Consider the following 22,440-nt stretch of genomic DNA (forward strand, 5'->3'; position numbering starts at 1 on the left):
TCCACCTGCTTGTCCATACTCTAATGCATGTTAACTTTTTATGGAGCTTCTCTAGAGTCTCTATGATTACGCTCCTTAAGGAGTGCAACACGTTAGATTTGGACGAGCAGGTGGAATAGGTCATGTATTGGATGTTTCAAGAAACCCTACACATGAGACTTTTAAAATGGAGAATGGCTTCTCTCTCCTACTTGTTTAATGTGCAAGTTATGCAGCGGCTAGTGAACCACAGGAAGTCGGCGCCCATTGTTGGAGTCTTGGGTATGCATGCCCGTAGTGGAGCAATATAGCTAGCACCTTACCTGTAACCTTAAAGCTGCATTTAGATCTTTGCGTTAAAAATGAAAGGCACTGCAACGAAACAGGTTTTACTGCAACACAAGGTGTGCCTCCAGCCTTACTTTCACCCTTACACTAACTCTCTCATAAGAAATTTGACTTCATGTTGGCATACTTATCTCTCTTATGGCAAGATTTTCTATGCCACAGACAATTCTAAAATACAAAGAAAATAAAGTTGCGCCAATAAAAATAATAAACAATAATAAATAATAAAAAGAGAATCAAAAATCCAATTTCAATTCCAAATAATAAGCAAGTCCATAAAATGCATATGTGGTCCCAAATTGTACCAACGTGCATACATATACACAATCCTGAGAACAAACACCACCGTGATGTGACCAGTAGTTCCACACTGAAGTGACAACCCTCCACCGAGATATGAGGCCGCTTACCAGAGGGCAAGCTTGATATGCAGTCGGCTATAGCCCAGCCGCGGCCTTTAGTATGATGGACTCACAGGAATGCAGGGGGAGACAGGTTCCCAGGGAAGAACTTCCGGCACACTCTCAGGCTCATTCAGATATATGGGTAGAGAAAGGATGCACCATAGTGTAATTTCATAAAAATTTGCTTTTATTTAAAACGTATATTGAAAACGTCTGAGTAATGACGAAATGCATCTGGGAGGACGTGCAGTGACGTCACCATGCTAAGGAGGAAGGGCTCCACTAGTTGCCGGCCGGCACTTTGTTTTTCTACGCGGCTTGTTTTTATCTACTTCTGTAAATACAATATACGTTTTAAATAAAAGCTAATTTTTATGGAATTACACTATGGTGCATCCTTTCTCTACCCATATATCTGGATGAGCCTGAGAGTGTGCCGGAAGTTCTTCCCTGGGAACCTGTCTCCCCCGGCATTCCTGCGAGTCCATCATACTAAAGGCCGCGGCTGGGCTATAGCCGACTGCATATCAAGCTTGCCCTCTGGTAAAAGGGCCTCATATCTTGGTGGAGGGTTGTCACTTCAGTGTGGAACTACTTGTCACATCATGGTGGGGTTTGTCCTCAGGATTGTGTATATGTATGCACGTTAGTGCAATTTGGGACCACATATGCATTTTATGGACTTGCTTATTATTTGGAATTGAAATTGGATTTTTGATTCTCTTTTTATTATTTATTTATTATTTTTATTGGCACAGCTTTATTTTCTTTGTATTTCTGTTTTTGTGCATCGCACGCAAGCTGCTGCCTTTTATGTTGAGTTTTATGCATTTATTTCCTTTTTATCTATAATTAGCGCAGTTTTTCCTGTTTTCGCAGACAATTCTAAGTATGTAAAGACAATTTAAAAAAAAAAAATTTGGATAGCGTAAGGAAAGGTTAGAGTTTATGTCATGCTTGTGATTGTTTCTCTGTGGAGACACAGTTGTCACCAGAATAAGACATCTTTGAATAGACAGTTGTTTGGGTGACAGTTGTCTAAGGCTCCATTCACACTTTTACGACTCCAAAGTTGCGCCGAATTTGAAGTGAAACTTTGGTGAAATTTTGATGCAACTTTGACGCAAATTCGGATAGGTACAACTTGGATACGACTTTGACCAGTGATAATGGACAACTGCTGAATTGTTTAACATTGAGGTACGATGTTCATGCAATTTTTGAGGGCTAACATTGAAGTCTAGTGCCCTTAAGTTGGCAGACAAAAGTAGTGCATGTACTACTTTGAAGTTGTTACAACTTTAAGTTGCACATATATCAATGGTTATCATTGGAAAACATGGGGAATGACTTTGATATCCAAAGTGACATGAAAAGTTGCACAAATGCGAATGGAGCCTAATGCCGCGTACACACCATCACTTTATGTGATGAAAAAAAATGACGTTTTTAAAAACGTCACTTTAATTGACTGTGTGTGGGGGAAAACGTCGTTTTATGTCTTGTAAAAAACGACCAAAAAAAATTGAAGCATGCTTCAATTTTATGTGTCGTTTTTCAAAAGTGCACTTTTTACTTCACAGAAATTGACCGTGTGTAGCAAAAAACGTCGTTTTCTAAGACGTTTTTTCATCCACGCATGCCCAGAAGCTACTTATGAAGCAAGCTTCAATGGTAAAACGTGGTGGAACGTAACCTCAATTTGCAAGATCATTGTGAGAAAACGATGGTGTGTAGGCAACTTTGTCTTTGAAAATTGAAGTTTCAAAAACGTCATTTTTTACTTCACAGAAAGTGTCGTTTTTTTTCATCACATAAAGTGATGGTGTGTACGGGGCATAAGAGGGAATGCCCCATACTTTGCATGGATTTTCCTGTGGTATCTCCAAGAAAGTGATGGGAAATCTCCCAACAGGACACAGATGGCAAAAAATAAGTTGGTGGGGTTATGACATTCCCTACTCTATTCTGAATTAAATAAAAACATTTTTAACATCCAGGAGACGTTACAGAATCAGTTACAAAAATAATAGGCAGATATTGCCAGAAAACCATTTATTGTAACAAAAAATGCCAAACGATATTCTTTTTTTTTTTTTTTTTTTTACTATTCTATAAAGTATTTTTTTAACAATGCTTTGCTCCCTAGGATTCAACCGATACTACAAATAACTGCTGTCCTCCCTGTGACTCAATTTTGACAATCAACTCAATTGAGTAGATTGTCAAAATTGAGTCACAGGGAGGACAGCAGTTCATTCTGAGTTTGGACCTCATGACTAGGCTAGGTATCGAATAGGCAAAGTTTGCCTAGTCAATACCTTTAAATAGCCCTTTAGTGGGAGTTTTGTTTCCATCATTTGAGTGGTGTTCCAGAGAATGTGAATGAGGGATGAGATTTCATTAGCAAATGCATTGCCCGGCTTTGATGTAGACCACCTTTTAACGTCCGAAAGATTATCCGGAACCAAATCAATCCCTATTAACCTGGCTAGATCAAAGGAAAGAAAACACAGTTTCCAGGATAAACAGCAGATGAGCCTTAAAAGAACGTGAACGCCGGTGAATATTATAGAGATATTACCAACGTGCCTGCCATGTATTAGTGACATTATCAGCCACTGGAGTGGTTAGAAGAGAGGATCTGAACACAACTAATGTCTGCTATTTGATCTCCATTCTGCTTTTTTGGCTTTGATTATATAATACAAATGCAGATCTACCACATTAAAATTCCAAAGCTAAAAGCCAGAGGCCTGATGCAAGCTGTATCAGCAGGGACCAGGTTGGAGGGTGCAGCTAGTCAGTGGAAGGCAATAATAATGGAACACAGTACAGCCTAAAGTGTACCTGTAAGCAGTGAGCCTATTAATTATCCACAGCCTTGAACTGTACTGTACACACCAGTTGCCTGCACAGTCAGCCTGATGCAAAACTATTTGCATTCGCCCCGGGCGTTCCTCAAGCACAAAACACGCATTACTGGGTATACTTTTAAAGTGGAAAACCATTTTTTTTATTTAGATTTCCCTCACCATATGAATATTTTTATAATATATATAGTAGGGGCCCTCTGGATGATAGCCTGTGACACCCCTTAGCTGTTTTAGCCACCACTGCACTGGAAGATTATGGCGGCAGTGGTCTTTCGGGAGTGGCTGCAGGATATGAAGTCGGAAGATGCCATCTAATGAAGGACTTAGCAACAGAAGATCTTAAGTAATGACCCTTGTGAAACTTGTAGAACCTCAACCCTTCATTACATTCCCAGAGCATGCAGGCATGGCAGTTGAGGATCAAACAGAAGCCAAGGTGGCATCTTCCTTGGCTGAAAACTATAGGAGGGTTTAGCTCCGCTTTAAGCTTTAAAGACACTTCACCATGTTTTAGAATTCCCACCTAAAGATTTCAGAATTTTAAAGACCTGGGAAAACAGCTGCCAAGGGTCGAAAAATTACAAAGTTGGTAAAAGTAAATTCCTTCTGATTGACTTCTTTGCGAATAGGCCACATGGTCAGTACCCACACATTAGGAGGAAGGTAAAAAGTCAGGATTCTCCTCGGCTGGCAGCTTTTTGTGAACGTTCTGCCAGTCTGTGCGCTTGGACAGCGCGTGGGAGCCGTATATGGCGAGATCGCCAAAAGCTCCGGCTGTGAATTATTACGACAGCGGAGTCCAAATCTGCTGCTCTCCGTAGGGGATGTAGGTGCCGGAGGACGTGCTTTCTACATCAAAACATTGTGTTCTTGTACAAATCATTTGGTATCGGTTTATAGATATTCATAAAAAGGGAAAACTATGCAAGTGCTGCTACTGGTTTATTTCCAAAAAAATATACTTGTTCTTCCCTGTTTCAAAATTAGTGATAAGACTGAATACTCCTCAGGTTAAAAAAATCCAACAAGATAAAAATGCCAAATATTTTAGTAGAGCAGAGCTGAAAAATCATTAAAGTGGAACTTTAAGGTATATATCACAAGTACACATTTATTGTAGCCTTTTTCAAATAACTTTTTAAAGCGATATTGACATTTCTATTTGTTTTTAGCCAGATCAGGTGAGAAAATTATACATGTGGCATGTAGGACTGCCTTTAAAAATCAACAGCTTTTAGCAACAGGATTGCACTACTAGTGTTCCCAAGAGATATGGGAAGCCAGCCAGTGGCTCAACCAAGCAAACTCTAATCATAACTTAAAGCCCATCTTTCACTATTACAGAAAAAAAGGCCAGCAGAGAAAAAAAAAAAAAAAAGCCCAGCAGAGAAAAAAAAAAAAAAAAGGAAGCTTTTGCCATAATGCTTACATACCCATCTTTGGATTTTTCATATTGATCACCAATGTAAGGCACATTCATCCCTGGCCACCAATGCAAGGGAATTCTAACTGATAACCAATATAAGGAGAATTCTTCTCACTGATCACCAATGTAAGGAGCAATCTTCCCACTGACCACCAATGTAAGGGACATTCTTCCCACTGATCACCAATGTAAGGAACATTCTTCCCACTGATCACCAATGTAAGGGACATTCTTCCCACTGATCACCAATGTAAGGGACATTCTTCCCACTGATCACCAATGTAAGGAACATTCTTCTCACTGATCACCAATATAAGGAGCATTCTTCCCACTGATCACCAATGTAAGGAACATTCTTCCCACTGATCACCAATGTAAGGAACATTCTTCCCACTGATCACCAATGTAAGGAACATTCTTCCCACTGATCACCAATGTAAGGAGCATTCTTCCCACTGATCACCAATGTAAGGGGCATTCTTCCCACTGATCACCAATGTAAGGAACATTCTTCCCACTGATCACCAATGTAAGGGACATTCTTCTCACTGATCACCAATGTAAGGGGCATTCTTCCCACTGATCACCAATGTAAGGAACATTCTTCCCACTGATCACCAATGTAAGGGACATTCTTCTCACTGATCACCAATGTAAGGGACATTCTTCCCACTGATCACCAATGTAAGGGACATTCTTCCCACTCATCACCAATGTAAGGAACATTCTTCTCACTGATCACCAATGTAAGGAGCATTCTTCCCACTGATCACCAATGTAAGGAGCATTCTTCCCACTGATCACCAATGTAAGGAACATTCTTCTCACTGATCACCAATGTAAGGAGCATTCTTCCCACTGATCACCAATGTAAGGGACATTCTTCCCACTGATCACCAATGTAAGGAACATTCTTCTCACTGATCACTAATGTAAGGAGCATTCTTCCCACTGATCACCAATGTAAGGAACATTCTTCTCACTGATCACCAATGTAAGGAGCATTCTTCCCACTGATCACCAATGTAAGGAACATTCTTCCCACTGATCACCAATGTAAGGGACATTCTTCTCACTGATCACCAATGTAAGGGACATTCTTCCCACTGATCACCAATGTAAGGAACATTCTTCTCACTGATCACCAATGTAAGGAGCATTCTTCCCACTGATCACCAATGTAAGGAGCATTCTTCCCACTGATCACCAATGTAAGGAACATTCTTCTCACTGATCACCAATGTAAGGAGCATTCTTCCCACTGATCACCAATGTAAGGGACATTCTTCCCACTGATCACCAATGTAAGGAACATTCTTCTCACTGATCACTAATGTAAGGAGCATTCTTCCCACTGATCACCAATGTAAGGAACATTCTTCTCACTGATCACCAATGTAAGGAGCATTCTTCCCACTGATCACCAATGTAAGGAACATTCTTCCCACTGATCACCAATGTAAGGGACATTCTTCTCACTGATCACCAATGTAAGGGACATTCTTCCCACTGATCACCAATGTAAGGAACATTCTTCCCACTGATCACCAATGTAAGGAGCATTCTTCCCACTGATCATCAATGTAAGGAACATTCTTCCCACTGATCACCAATGTAAGAAACATTATTCCCATTGATCACCAATGTAAGAAACATTATTCCCATTGATCACCAATGTATGGGACATTCTTCCTACTGATTACCAATATCAAGAGCATTCTTCCCACTGATCACCAATGTAAGGAGAATTCTTCCTACTGACCACCGATGAAAGGAGGATATCCTTCGATGACCATTACTGTAAGAAGGACCCATCAGCATGAGGGAAACATTCTTACTTGACCACCAACATAGGTGAAGGGGTATTCTTCCCTGGCCACCAATGTAAGGAACATTCTTCCCACTGATCTCCAATATAAGGAGCATTCTTCCCACTGACCACCAATGTAGGGATCATTATTCCCACTGACCATCAATGTAAGGAGCATTCTTCCCACTGACCACCAATGTAAGGAACATTCTTCCCACTGATCACCAATGTAAGGAACATTCTTCCCACTGATCACCAATGTAAGGAGCATTCTTCCCACTGATCACCAATGTAAGGAGCATTCTTCCCACTGATCACCAATGTAAGGAGCATTCTTCCCACTGATCACCAATGTAAGGAGCATTCTTCTCCGGCCACCTATATAAGAGGCATTCTTCCTGCTCACTATCAATGTAAGGAGAATTTTTAAATGACCACCAATGGAAAGGGGGTATCCTTTCTTGACCACCAACGTAAATGTAGCATTGTTCCCTGATCATCAAATGTTAGGAGCATTCTTCCCTGACCACCAATGAAAGGAGGGTATTCTTCCTTGAATATTTCTCTAAAAAAAGCAATCAGCATAAGCGGGCCATTCTTGCATGACCACCAATGTAAGAGGGGCATTCTTCCTTGACCACTACTGAAAGGTGGGCATTCTTCCCACGGACCACTATTGTAAAAGGAATTACTAATGTAAAAATGTATTCTAAAAATTGAGCCCTGATAAAATAATTGTATCAGGGGTTCCCTGTGACGCCACTGTAATCTATCAAACCTGGTCAGACACACCCACCTCCCATATTCCTATACCATTACCCGTATTTGCCAACATAAAGCATTGGCATGAAAGTGCAATGTGCCACTTAAAGCAATTCCATGAAGAAGTCAGTTTCCAATCATAATGTGATGATACAGGCCCATAAACAGAAAACAAAGTGTCAGACCTCAGCTGGGCTTCAAGGGGACAATATGAAAGCCCTGCAATTTGATGAGTTCACTAAGTGGAAAAACTACTCGGTGCTCCAGCAATGGCTGCTGCTAGATAAGCGTTCTGCTTGATACGGATACCCCGTTCTGAGCCTTTGATGTGAGTCTGGCAGGCGGGAAGAGCACAGAGGGGTGGCACAGGCTGATCCAAGCACTTATCTAGTTGCCTTCCTAGCGTTTTATTTAAAGCGGAGTCAAGGCTTGAGCTCAGATTTTCTTCCTTTACTCTAAATATCAGCGGCTATCAGCAGCTTTGACAGCATGACCTGATGATGAAAAAAAAAATAATTGTTATGATCCAGATTGCTTGAACTGAATTGTTTTAATGCCACGTGTCAAAGTGAAAGCACTCGTGAACCTTCAGCTTTCATTAACAAAGTTAATGATGTGTGCTTAAAATGCCCCTGTACCCAGACTAGGGACATTAACCACTTGCTTACTGGGCACATAAACCCCCTTCGTGCCCAGGCGAAATTTCAGCTTCCGGCACTGCGTCGCTTTAACTGACATTTGCGCGGTCGTGCGACGTGGCTCCCAAACAAAATTGACGTCCTTTTTTCCCCACAAATAGTGTTTTATTTTGGTGGTAATTGATCACCTCTGCGGTTTTTATTTTTTGCGCTATAAACAAAAAAAGAGCGACAATTTAAAAAATATATATATATTTTTTACTTGTTGCTATAATAAATATCCCAATTTTTTTTTTTTTTTCTCAGTTAAGGCCGATACGTATTTTTCGGCGTATTTTTGTAAAAAAAAAAAAAAAAAAAATCGCAATAAGCGACTGGTTTGCGCAAAAGTTATAGCGCCTACAAAATGGGGAACAGAATTATGATTTTTTTTTATTTAATTTTTTTTACTAGTAATGGCGGCGATCTGCGATTTTTATTGGGACTGCGATATTGCGGCGGACATATCGGACACTTTTGACACAAATTTGGGACCATTCACATTTATACAGCGATCAGTGCTATAAAAATGCACTAATTAATGTATAAATGTGACTGACAGGGAAGGGGTTAACACTAGGGGGTGAGGAAGGGGTTAAATGTGTATCCTGGGTGTGTTCTAACTGTGTGGGGGGGGGGGGGTGACTGGGGGAGGTGACCGATGCTGTGTCCCTATGTACAAGGGACACAGATCGGTCTCCTCTCCTCTGACAGCACGTGGAGCTCTGTGTTTACACACAGAGCTCCACGTCCCTGCTGTGTTACCGACGATCGCGTGCACCCGGCGGACATCGCGGCCGCCAGGTACACGCGATGCGCCGGGACCGTTTTTACCCGCTGTGCGCCCCCCAGTGGCGCGCGCGGGTAATGCACTTTAAATGACGTCCAAAGAAGTCCACTTGGCACTTGAGAGCCGCGCTGTTGACGTCTTTTGTCTATAGCGCGGGTCTCAAAGGGTTAAAGATCATCTACTGGCTCGAGGATGACAGAACAATGTCAATCTTGGTGTCTGTGCAGTTCCTGGCTACATTCACAAATGTCTGACACAAATCAGCCCGTGCTGCATCCTTTCACCTTCCTACAAAGTTACTATATTGCAGTCTGATCACTGGGACAAAGGAGACTGAGAAAATGCTTTACCCTGCTTGCAGCAGACCAGGAGGTGGGCATTAAACCTGGGCAACGCATATGTGTGTTCCTGTGTTTGTGCTGGGAGAGACCAGGCTCTCACCGATAACCCTGAGTCTCTTACTAATGATCAGGACCCGAGACTCCCAGTTTCAGGTCACCTGATCGCTGTAATAGCCTCTGATTGGCTATCACAGAGATCAGTCACTGTGCAGCCCACCACTGTTTTCTTTCTCTTCTGAAAGGAATTATATATGCTTTCGACGTGAACATAAATGAGGCCCAGCCCTATTCGCTAACGACTTACGCAAACGACGTAAATCGTGAAAAATGCGACGCTGTTCCGACGTCCATACCAAACATTGGTACGCCTCATATAGGCCTCATAGAGCAGGGGTAACTTTACGCCGGAAAGAGCCTAACGTAAACGGCGTATCTGTACTGCGTCGGCCGGGCGTACGTTCGTGAATAGGTGTATCTAGCTGATTTACATATTCTAGGCGTAAGACAGCGTACACGGCCCTATCGGCCAGCGTAAATATGCAGTTAAGATACGACGACGTAGGAGACTTACGCTGGTCGCAGGGCCGCCATCAGGGGGGAACAGGCAGTACACCTGTAAGGGGCCCGGATGGTAACCCCCTTTTTTTTTTTTTAGGGGTCCGGAGGTTCCCAGGGGCCCACAGGGCCCCAGATGGCAACCCCCCTTTTTTTATTTATGTTTTATATTTATATATATATATATATATAATAATAATATAATAATAATAATAATAATAATAAAGGGCCCAGAGGTCCCCAGGGCCCCAGATGGCAACCCCCCCTTTTTTTATTAAAAAAATGTATTTTTGATTTATATACATACATATACATATATATATATATATATATATATATATATATATATATATATATATATATATATATATATACATACATATATATATACATATATATATATATATATATATATATACACACACACACATACATTTTTATATATATATATATATATATATATATATATATATATATATATATTTATGTTTTTTATTAAAGGGCTCAGAGGTGCCCAGGGCCCCATGTGGCAAACCCTATTTTTTATTTCCTTTTTACTAAAGGGCCCAGAGGTCCCCAGGGCCCTGGATGGCTACCCCCTTTTTTTTTTATATATTTTTTCTTTATTTCTTATTTTTGTAAAGGGCCCCCCCCGCTTCTCAATTTCAGGCGGCAGCACCCCCCCCCCCCGGTTCTCTGTGTAAGGGGCCCCATAATTCCTGATGGCTGCCCTGGCTGGTCGTATCTTAGAGAAATTTTGGCGTATCTGATTCTTTGAATCAGGCGCCAAGATACGATGCCTCGGACTCAGAGATACAACATTGTATCTCCTACGTGAATCCGGGCCACAGTATACATACACACAGAATACACATAAACACACTGAAAAGGTACAGGAGAGGCAGGGCAGCTATAATCTTGGGATTAAAAAAAAAAAAACACAGATTTTTACATGCTGTCCCTGGTTTTACTGAGGCTGGCAACCCTGGTGGGGGCCCCCTAGTGGCATGGGGCCCTCGGGCAGTGCCCAAATGGTCAGTATGCCCCTGGTCCCATCTGATGGTTGGAAATATTAAACCGAAATACTTATGTGCAATAGTTTCATATTTACCCAACAAAAAAAATATTTTGAAACCTTTTGTGTTTTAGAACGGTGAATGCACACAAAACCTCCAAACATTGGCTTTTCTGCACTCCTAACTGCAACAGCTGCAGCATCAAAAAAAAAAAAAAAGTGACATAACCTGAAACCCAGATTGGATTTTATTGACGCTGCAGGTCTCCAATGAAAATAAAGATGACGGTCTTTAAAGTGCCATCTGCCTTTTATTAGTGTCTATCAGACATCTGAACCCCGGCCAGGCATCTGTTTTCCTGACATTTCCTCAAAAACACTAAATGGACGTTGTAAGTGGACCTGTATGTACCTGTCTTAGTCTGACTGCGAAAAAAATAATAATAATTAGGCAATTTAATGAATTTTGGGCCAAATCCACAAAAGGGATACGACGGCGTAATTGCTGCAACGCCGTCGTATCCCTGTTCCTAACTATGGAACTGATCCACAGAATCAGTTTTCCATAGTTAGGGAGAAGATCCGGCATGTGTAAGGGAATTACACTGCCGGATCTTAGGATGCAGTACCGCATCCGCCGCTGGGGGCATTTCACGTCGAAATGCCGCCTCGGGTATGCAAATTAGCACTTACGGAGATCCACAAAGCTTTTCAGCTTCGTTTTTTCTCCGTAAGTATTAGGTTGCATACGCAAACTTAGGGCTGCTTTTACATGGTGTAAAGTTAGTACACCATGTAAAAGCAGACCCTTCTGTCTAGCGACGCGATTTTTTTAAAATTTTGATTGACCCGTCGCAATCCACAAAGCTCGTCGTAACGTAATTTCGCGCTATGCACGTCGGGAAAATGACGTCACAAAAATGCGCAGTACGGCCGGCGCGCGCCTAATTTAAATGGGAATCGCCCCCATTTGAATAGGAACGCCTTGCGACGGCGGAATTTAAGTTACACAGCCCAAAATTTCTAGGTAAGTGCTTTGTGGATCGGGCACTTAGGTAGAAATTTTAGGGCAGTGTAACTTAAATGGGAAAAATTAAGTTAGGCATGATCTTTGTGGATTTGGCCCTAAAGGCCCAGTATAAAGAGGAGAACTGCATTCTCATAATTGTATGGGGGTAATACTAAATAATAGCATTCAGTATATATCAATTTATTTTATTTTATTATTACATTTCTTTATTTATATAGATATGTAGTTCAGACGTGTTAATTTCCTAAAAGCGTTCTGCAGTAAATCACTTTTTAGAGTGCTGCTAAGCAACCGCTAAGAGTTCTTGTATTGCGAAACGCTCGTTAACCGCGTTACTCGCAATCCGAGGTTCCACTGTATTGGTCATGGCATATAACATGGACACGTCGTCGGCACACCCACAAGCTTGGCTCCCAAGTAAAAATCGTATTTTATTGCACGATGACATAAAAAAGCACGGTGTTCACACTTCCCTGCATGCCCCCCCCATGTCCCTCGCTGCTTTGCTAACTTGAACGTGACAAATGCTTTTGTAAAGCCATGCAAGACCCGAAGGCCATACTCCATGCCAGAAGCCAACATGGAGTCATATCTGTACATGCCAAAATAAATCTTCCTCTTACATGGAGAAAGAATCAGACCCAACAATATATTATCTTCTAATCCTCTGGGCAAATAAAGCCCCCTTCCCTATAGATTGCGGTGGCTGTCTGATTTATAACGCAGCTGCTGGGAAACGGCCATGACCCCCGAGCCACTCAAATGACTGATGGTATTATATCAGGTGCCCTAAATGGACAAGCTACAGAAATTTCCAATTGGATCCATTGAACTCTTTGTTATGTTGTTTACAGCATGCAAAATTTATCAAATGCCTATGGAAACTGAAGACATAAAATCAAAGATTGAATTCCTAGGAAGCATTGAGAAATCTGTAAACAAGGGGAAAGTTACGCTTTTAAAGGCTCCTTCACACCAGCCTCATTAAAGCGGGAGTTCACCCGATATTTTTTTTTTTAACATTAGATTGATGCTCATTTTGTCTAGGGCAGTGGTCTCAAAGTACCGGCCCGCGGGCCATTTGCGGCCCAGTTATAAATGGCCCGCAGGCAGGGCGGAAGTGGGCTGGCGCCATCTGGTGGGGAGCCGTTGGTATTACAAGTTATTACCACCAGATGTGAGCTGGCGCCATCTGGTGGTGGCCGTTGGTATTACAAGTTAAGCATTACAAGTTAAACAGCAATTCTAATGTCATTTTTCACTGCCATCTTCTTCCCTCCAATTAGAACCCCCAAACATTATATATATTTTTTATCCTAACACCCTAGAGAATAAAATGGCGATGGTTGCAATACTTTCTGTTACACCGTATTTGCGCAGCGGTCTTACAAGCGCACTTTTTTGGGAAAAAATTACACTTTTTTTAATTAAAAAATAAGACAACAGTAAAGTTATACTCTTTTTTTAATATTATGAAAGATAATGTTACGCCGAGTAAATTCATACCCAACATGTCACGCTTCAAAATTGCGTCCGCTCGTGGAATGCCGACAAACTTTTTTACCCTTTAAAATCTTCATAGGCGACGTTTAAAAAAATCTACAGGTTGCATGTTTTAAGTTAGAGGAGGTCTAGTGCTAGAATTATTGCTCTCGCTCTACCAATCGCGGCGATACCTCACATGTGTGGTTTGAACACCGTTTACATATGCGGGCGCTGCTCGCGTATTTGTTCGCTTCTGCACGCAAGCTCGTCGGGACGGGGCGCGTTTTCTGGCTCCTAACTTCTTTAGCTGGCTCCTAGATTCCAAGCAAATTTGTCAAACCCTGACATACACCAGTGCTGGTGGTAATAATGCGCTCGCTGACACCAGTGCTGGGGGTTAATAATGTGTACGCTGACACCAGTACTGTTGTTTTTGAAGTTTGAAAGTTTGCATGCGGCCCCCCATGGCATATGAAAACTTGTCTTGTGGCCCTCAGGTAATTTGAGTTTGAGACCCCTTGTCTAGGGGAATCGGGTAGTTTTTTAAAAAACGAAGCCGTACTTACCGTTTTAGAGAGCGATCTTCTCCGCCGCTTCCGGGTATGGGTCTTCGGGAGCGGGCGTTCCTATTTGATTGACAGTCTTCCGAAAGGCTTCCGACGGTCGCATCTATCGCGTCACGAGTAGCCGAAAGAAGCCGAACGTCGGTGCGGCTCTATACGGCGCCTGCGCACCGACGTTCGGCTACTTTCGGAAAATCGTTACGCGATAGATGCGACCGTCGGAAGCCTGTCGGAAGACTGTCAATCAAATAGGAACGCCCAGTCCCGCAGCCCATACCCGGAAGCGGCGGAGAAGATCGCTCTCTAAAACGGTAAGTACGGCTTCGTTTTTAAAAAAACTACCCGATTCCCCTAGACAAAATGACCATCAATCTAATGTTAAAAATTTACATTTCCGGGTGAACCTCCACTTTAAGTTGCATTGGGCAACATGGCCCAACACATAGACAAGACAAACTGCCTTATGGCTTTACCGCTTCAGTTTACACCAGTGTGCTGGAAAAAAAGGAGGACATGCTGCATTTCCGCACAGTACATTTCAATGTGCTTTCATACATTAAGTTTAATGAGGTGTCAAGTAAAAGTGTCATTAAACCCACACCATTAAAAACGATCAATAAATGGTGTATTACATGCTGTTCATACTCATTAAGTCACTATGGGATTACATTTCTGTATTCTGCAAAAAAAAAAAAGAAAAACTGGTTAATCCTGCTCTACGCTATCTCCCCCTTCTGTCCATATCCCCACTGTAGCTAGGGAGTAGTGTTGGCAGCTCTTCACATGCTCAGTTTTTTTAGTGTATTTCTACTGAGCATTTCCTCCCCCTCACATCTGAGCAGCCAATGTGACTATAGAGCAGGGGTCTCAAACTGGCGGCCCTCCAACTGTTGTGAAACTAAAAGTCCCATCATGCCTCTGCCTGTGGGAGTCATGCTTGTGTCAGCCTTGCAATGCGTCATGGGACTTGTAGTTTTTCAACAGCTGGTGGGCCGCCAGTTTGAGACCCCTGCTATAGAGTCACACATGTTGCTGTATACACAGTGGTAAATGACAAACCACTCCCTCCCTCCTACATGCCCACTAACCAGCTAAACACAATGGGGGAGTGGGATATTACATACCGATTGATGGAGGCTTTACCTCCCTCTTATTCCTAGACACGGGCTGGAGGGGTGTGACACAGCCTGTGACTGGCAGAAATCCGCTCACACCATGTTATTGCCAAAAAATAAAATAAAAAATATTTGATTCCAAATATATATTTGTATGACAATTTAAACCAGTTTATTGATAACCTAATAACTGACCTAACCTAATGTGTCTCTCACTTCTAACTTGTGTCTTGGTGGCTGCAGCCAAATAAGGGGAGGAGCCAACATTTTTGATTTTATTTAGTTTATTGATATTAGTTACTTATTTTTACTCCGTATCCCAAGGGCTGTTTTGTGACCAGTAGCAGAGGACTAGACGCTCCTCCTGCCACTGTTTCCCCACAGACAGACTGGGAAAAAGCTGAGTTATATAACAGCTGCATATTGATTAGGAAAGAAGGTACCTCCATTTATTATATATATATATAAAAAAAAAAAAATTATATATATATATATATATATATATATATATATACATATACACACACACATACACACACATATACCGTATTTATCGGCGTATACCGCGCACTATTTTGCCCTGAAAATCAGGGCAAAATCGTGGATGCGCGATATACGCCGATTCCCGCGCCGAGTTTGAATACTGCGCCGACATATACTGAGCGCAGTACACTCGTGTATAGTCGGGCAGTCTCGGCTACACTCGCGCTCACATCCTGTACGTCCAGGACGTCAGCGCGAGCATTGCCGACTATATGCGAGTGTACTGCGCTCGGTATATGCCGGCGCAGTATTCAAACTCGGCGCGGGAAACGAGCGAGGAGGACGCCGCAGAAGGACGCCGGACCCGACGAAGAGGACACCCGAAGCCGCAGACGGACGCCGGACCCGACGAGGCCGCCGATGGACGCCGTGCAAGACACCAAACTAAGTACAAAAATCTTTTTTTCACAGGAATTTCGGGGCAACTTTAGGGGTGCGCACTATACGCGGGAGCGCGCTATACCCCAATAAATACGGTATATATATATATATATATATATATATATATATATATATATATCCTGTATAATAATTTAATAATAATAAATATATATATATATATAAAATAATTAGTGCCATCATCCACATACAGAAAGAGACGTGATAATTTCAATCAAACAATGTTTAGTGTCACTTTAAATAAAGTTTTCAAAAAAGGAGACAAAAAAAGTGTGTCTTACAATGGAAGAAAAAAAAAATTGCGCCGTCTCCGTGACCATTCAATATTAATTTGAAAGGAAAACCAAATTAAATCACCAATATTATTATGTGACCCTCAAGTAAGTCAATACTGTGATAATTGCACAAAATAAAGAATTAAAAATTCTATATAAAAAGTGCAATACATTGCAGATCACGTGCACAACATACACCATCGGGTGAGTGCTTTTCGCACCTTATTAAGTGCTCCCGCTGGTGTGACTGAGGCCCAAAGTGTATGTAAACCCTAACAATGCACACCTCTAATTTGTTCTCTTCTGTGACAATTGGAAGGGTTTTGTTATATATCGTATTTATCGGCGTATATCGTGCACTTATTTGCCCGCAAAATCGTGGGTGCGCGATATACGCCGTTACCCGCGCTGTGTTTGAACCACTGCGCCGACATATACCGAGCGCAGTACACTCGGGTATAGTCGGGCAGGCTCGGCTCCTCTCGCGGTCACGTCCTGTGCGTCCTTTACGCGAGAGGAGACGAGCCTGCCCGACTATACACGAGTGTACTGCGCTCGGTATATGTCGGCGCAGTGGTTCAAACACAGCGCGGGAATCGGGGATCGAGCAGGGAGGACACCACGATGGCCGCAGAAGGACGCCAGACCGGACGAGGCCGCCGATGGACGACGGGCAAGACACCGACGAGGGGCATCCAAACTAAGTATTTTTATTTTTTCCAGGAAATTTTCTTCAAGTTCGAGGGTGCGCGCTATACGCTGGGGCACGTTATAGCAAGATAAATACGGTATGTGTTCATAAAGCACTGATCATGTCAGAAATTCAAAGCTGTTGTATGTCCAGTCCACTTCCTGTATTATCTTAGGGCATGGGTGCTCAACATGTGGCCCTCCAGCTGTTGCAGAACTACAAGTCCCATCATGCTTCTGCCTTTGGGAGTCATGCTTTTAACTTTCAGCCTTGCAATGCCCAATTGGACTTGTAGCTTTTCAACAGCTGGAGAGCCACAGTTTGAGCACCCATGTCTTAGGGAGTCTAATTGGCCCTCCGAGTGCTTACATTGGACTACAGAATAATTAGTGCCTATGTTGTAAAGATGAGGAGAGTGGTTTAGGGCAGTTTAGCAAATGTACCGTATTTATTGGCGTATAACGCGCACCGGCGTATAACGTGCACCCCAATTTTAGGAGGGAATTTTAAGTAAAAAAAACATTTTAAATAAAGAACATTGAACTTTGAAACCCCCATCATTGCAGCCTTGCCAGTGTAAGATCCCTGCTCTCTCCGAGGGAAGAGGAGGAACGAGTGCCGCTGAATTAGACCATAAGTGATATATACCCCCTCACTGTTATATAACCCCCCTCAAAATCTATTATATAGTTTATTTCTATTTTTTTTCCTGCAACAAAAACTGGTGAGGTGCTGCTCCTGGAGCCCCTATGGATGAGCCTCCACTGGATGGTGCCATCAGATGCAGTACCTTCAGAGCCACGATCTTCTGTGTACCGGGCGCTCCATGCCGCTGAATTACAGAGCCACGATCTTCTGTGTACCGGGCGATCCATGCCGCTGAATTACAGAGCCGCGATCTTCTGTGTACCGGGTGCTCCGTCACTCACAGCCACGCCTCCTGACCCTGCTCATATGACACAGTTTCCCAATGCGGGGCCAGGAGACGTGGCTGTGAGTGATGAAGCGCCCGGTACACAGAAGATCGCGGCTCTGTAATTCAGCGGCATGGAGCGCCCGGTACACAGAAGATCGCGGGGGGTCGGCGTATAACGCACACCCGTGATTTCCCCCCTATTTTCAGGGGAAAAAAGTGCGCGTTATACGCCGATAAATACGGTACATAAAAAATGCTGTGTGTGTGGTCAGCCCACAACAGGACTGAGTGCATTTCTGTACAAAATCTTTAACGGCATAAAATATGGGGGAATGTGCATGTATCGTAGAGATCTACTTTTTTCTTAATTAATATTATAATTTTGCCGTTAAATTAGGACTGGACTAGCAAGAGGCACCCTTGAAACTGAATCGGAAAAGTGACCGAGTCTTTTTAAAGCATGCATGCATAGGGGTTCATTACTAATGTCGCTCGTGCATGCAGGCATTTTTTTCTTTCTTGGTGTGTCAATCGTACGTGCATTAAATGTGTGCGAGTATATCCATCCTGCGGATGAAGAAGCAAGCTGTGAACTGACAAGCTCTTGGTACAGAGATAGCTTCAGGCTAATTCAGCAGCTGGTCAGTCAGCTTCGCCTCCCCCTCCCAGAATGCACAGCACGGCCACTCACATGAGCCTGCTGCTCGCTGTACAAATGGCTGGCTCAGATCTTTTTCTACAAAAAAAGCTAAAAATACTCGATCAGACAGGAGGTCATTTGTGCCAGTGAGCATTCAACTTGAACTCATCACCTATATGGCCGGAAATGTTTTGTGTGAAGAACAAAAATAGGATGAACTGAACCAATATCCAACCGTAATGTCCACTTCAATGGAACGCATATGGCTGGAGGACCTTTTCCTGCAACGTGCCATGGAAACAGCTGCAGGTTCCAATTGTCCATTTCTTTGAGAATTACATGCCCCTTATCTTTCAAAACTTCCTCACTTTCGGTTATGATAAAAGACTCTGTAATGTTAGAGACGTTTCATTGCTTATCCAAGCAAATTCTTCAGTTCACAATTATTAGAGCTGTCAAGTGGTTTAGATGAGCTATGAAATGTCATGAGCATTACAGAACAAGTCCATCGGAAATCACAGGTCTCCAAACGTTCTAAACAAAATATAGTGGGGGCTGGACTGTGGCCAACGGGAGTAGAAAATGCCCAGGTGTCCCCTCGTTCCCCATCGTTGGGGTCAGTGGGGGGAATCGTGCACCATTGGTGGGGTCAGTGGGGGGAATCGTGCCCCATTGGTGGGGTCAGTGGGGGGAATCGTGCCCCATCATTGGTGGGAGTGGGAGGAATTGTGCCCCATCAGTGGAGTCAGTGGGAGAAATCATACCCCATCAGTGGTGTCAGTGGGAGGAATAGTGCCACATCACTGGTATCAGTGGGAGGAATAGTGCCACATCACTGGTATCAGTGGGAGGAATAGTGCCACATCACTGGTATCAGTGGGAGGAATAGTGCCACATCACTGGTGTCAGTGGGAGGAATAGTGCCACATCACTGGTGTCAGTGGGAGGAATAGTGCCACATCACTGGTGTCAGTGGGAGGAATAGTGCCACATCACTGGTGTCAGTGGGAGGAATAGTGCCACAGCACTGGTATCAGTGGGAGGAATAGTGCCACACCACTGGTATTAGTGGGAGGAATAGTGCCACATCACTGGTATTAGTGGGAGGAATAGTGCCACACCACTGGTATCAGTGGGAGGAATAGTGCCACACCACTGGTATCAGTGGGAGGAATAGTGCCACACCACTGGTATCCGTGGGAGGAATAGTGCCACACCACTGGTATCAGTGGGAGGAATAGTGCCACATCACTGGTGTCAGTGGGAGAAATAGTGCCACATCACTGGTGTCAGTGGGAGGAATAGTGCCACATCACTGGTATCAGTGGGAGGAATAGTGCCACATCACTGGTATCAGTGGGATGAATAGTGCCACATCACTGGCATCAGTGGGAGGAATAGTGCCACATCACTGGTGTCAGTGGAAGGAATAGTGCCACATCACTGGTGTCAGTGAGAGGAATAGTGCCCCATCACTGGTAACAGTGGGAGGAATAGTGTATTGTTGTTGTTGTCAGTGGCAGGTACTATGTCCCATTGTTGCTGACAGTGGGGGGGAATAATGCCCCAAGGGCCAGGATAAAAGTGAGCAAGCAGGGGCTGCAGTTGGGAGATCACTGTACTAAATAAATGAGAACATTCACAGACATATCCAGGAAAACTTACAAATACATACTGTAAAAGAGAGCAGTTTTGCATTCCAAAGGATTTGTATTTCCCATCATCTAGTTTAGAGATTAACGCTGCTCTGATAGACCACCTGGCCAGGTAAGTGACCTGACTTCTCGTACCCACCCCTAATTTGCGATAATGCAACAGCAGTTTACCCCTATGCTTATGCATTGGATACTAGTGCCCCCCATCGCCCATTTTGAGTGCTGCTGTACAGGGATTTGTAGGAGGTTTATAACAATTCTATGTTGCTTATTTTAAACTACTAATATGGAGGGAAAAAAACATGCCATCTACGGCCACTTGTCTAATGTTTATATACACTTTCTTAGCCCAAGAACACAAATGACAGTAATTGTATTTTCTCTCACATGCACCACCGTGTATAAGGCAGTTCTGTTGTAGTAGTATCTTTTTTTTGCTGATGTTGACAGTTGCAGTAAACTGACGAAGGAGAAGTGTCTCCAGCACACGAAGTTCTGATGAATTGTGTTTAAATACATAAAAGGGTGAACGAAAGAGGATGGAGTGGAAGTGTAAATCTGGCAGATGCATACAATTTGCTTAGCTAGAAGGTGCCCATCTTTCCCAACTTTGGGTTGATGATGATGGGTGTTTTCGCCAAACAATATATTTTTCCCATTCGAATGGCGATTGCAGCATTTGACAATTAGACTGTGAGTGACCGGTTTTGCCTGCAGATTAAATGCATCGTAATAGGCCTGCTGAAGCCACAAACACAGAAAAGTGTGAAGCAAGTCACAGGCAGAGTCTGGGCAGCCATAGGTACTCATCGGTTGAAGTCAATAAGATTTTGGTGACCTTTGTTGGAGGTGCATTCAAAACCACTTCAAATGCAGTAAAATAACATCCATTGACATTCACCCATTAGAAAGCTGGAAGGTGTTTGTTGCCCGGCAGATTAAAGTAATATTCAAAATTGGCAAATATAACATTCCTTTTACCTTCTCCCGTGACTATGATGCCCTACTGGCAGAATACGAGAAAGCCTGAACTCAACTCCTACAGTCTCTGGCTTACCTTAATTCTAGACCTTGCCACGGTAAGTTCTGGGCTCCAGTTATCCCCATTCCCAACCAAAGCCCCCCCTATATTATTTCTCCCTGCCCCAACCCCTTCTTTTTTTGCCTATGTCTGCTTGAGTGCTATTGGGCCAACCAATGGCTTACACAGCTTATGTACCCCAACTCACAGAACTACACTTGACTTGTATACCTGGTCCCTCAATTATTATTTGTCCTCTTTTGTCTGCAATGCAATTGCATCTCAACAGGACCTTGGGTGTCCAAAGGACTGAAAGGGATAGCAGGCCAAATTTGGCCTCAGTATGGTCATCCGCATACAATTGAAGTAGATGGGAATCCGCTAATCTGCGATCTACCGAAAACTTCAAAAGCAGGTTAAATCACACAAACCCTACAATAGACAATGAGCTAAATTCTATAAACTACCAATGTTTGTGTTATTTTTAATCACATAAAAAAAAAAGTGAGGAGCATAATGGTAAGTACATTAATTCATAAATAATCAAAAGAAACAAAAAAAAGCCAGTGCCTACTTTACAGCATGTACTTTTCTCCAAGGCGACAATCTTTAGGGTCTAATAATCTGCCACCAGAAAAAGAGTACTTACCGATCGTTGTCGTAAGGAAAGACACAACCTCAGACTCTTTGCCATCGTTGTAGAAAGCCAGATGCCAGATTCCTGAGTCCAAGTACTGTATAAACCCCGTCTCATGACTTGTCACAGGAACAACCCCTCTGTGCAGCCTCTGAGGACCTTCCAAACTGCGGGACTCCTGTGCCAGAAGACGTCTCCCATCCAACAGCTCAACAAAGTCAAACTGAAAAAGCAAGAGAATGTCTGATGAGTGTATTTCCAGACCAGTGACATCACCCAAGAAAACAGCCTATCCATTTACTAGAGACCAGTGACATCACTGGGAAGGCAGCCCATCCATTCACTAGAGACCAGTGGCATCACTGAGAATGCAGCCAATCCGTTAACTAGAGACATCACTGAGAATGTAGCCTATTCACTCACTAGAGACAAGTGACATTACTGAGAATGCAGCATATCCATTCACTAGAGACATCACTGAGAATGC

General features: G+C 43.0%; 1 protein-coding gene across 1 annotated transcript in view; it reads right to left on the bottom strand.

The window, feature by feature from the left end:
• LOC120928194 (teneurin-4) overlaps positions 1 to 22,440 on the bottom strand; it is a 307,285-nt gene that overhangs the window by 209,960 nt on the left and 74,885 nt on the right. Inside the window, exon 6 of the mRNA XM_040339303.1 lies at positions 21,966 to 22,176. Coding sequence (XP_040195237.1) covers positions 21,966 to 22,176 — 211 coding nt within the window. The remainder of the gene's footprint in view (positions 1 to 21,965; positions 22,177 to 22,440) is intronic.

This window comes from Rana temporaria, chromosome 2 (genome assembly GCF_905171775.1).
Source record: "Rana temporaria chromosome 2, aRanTem1.1, whole genome shotgun sequence".
Classification (NCBI taxonomy): Eukaryota; Metazoa; Chordata; class Amphibia; order Anura; family Ranidae; genus Rana; species Rana temporaria.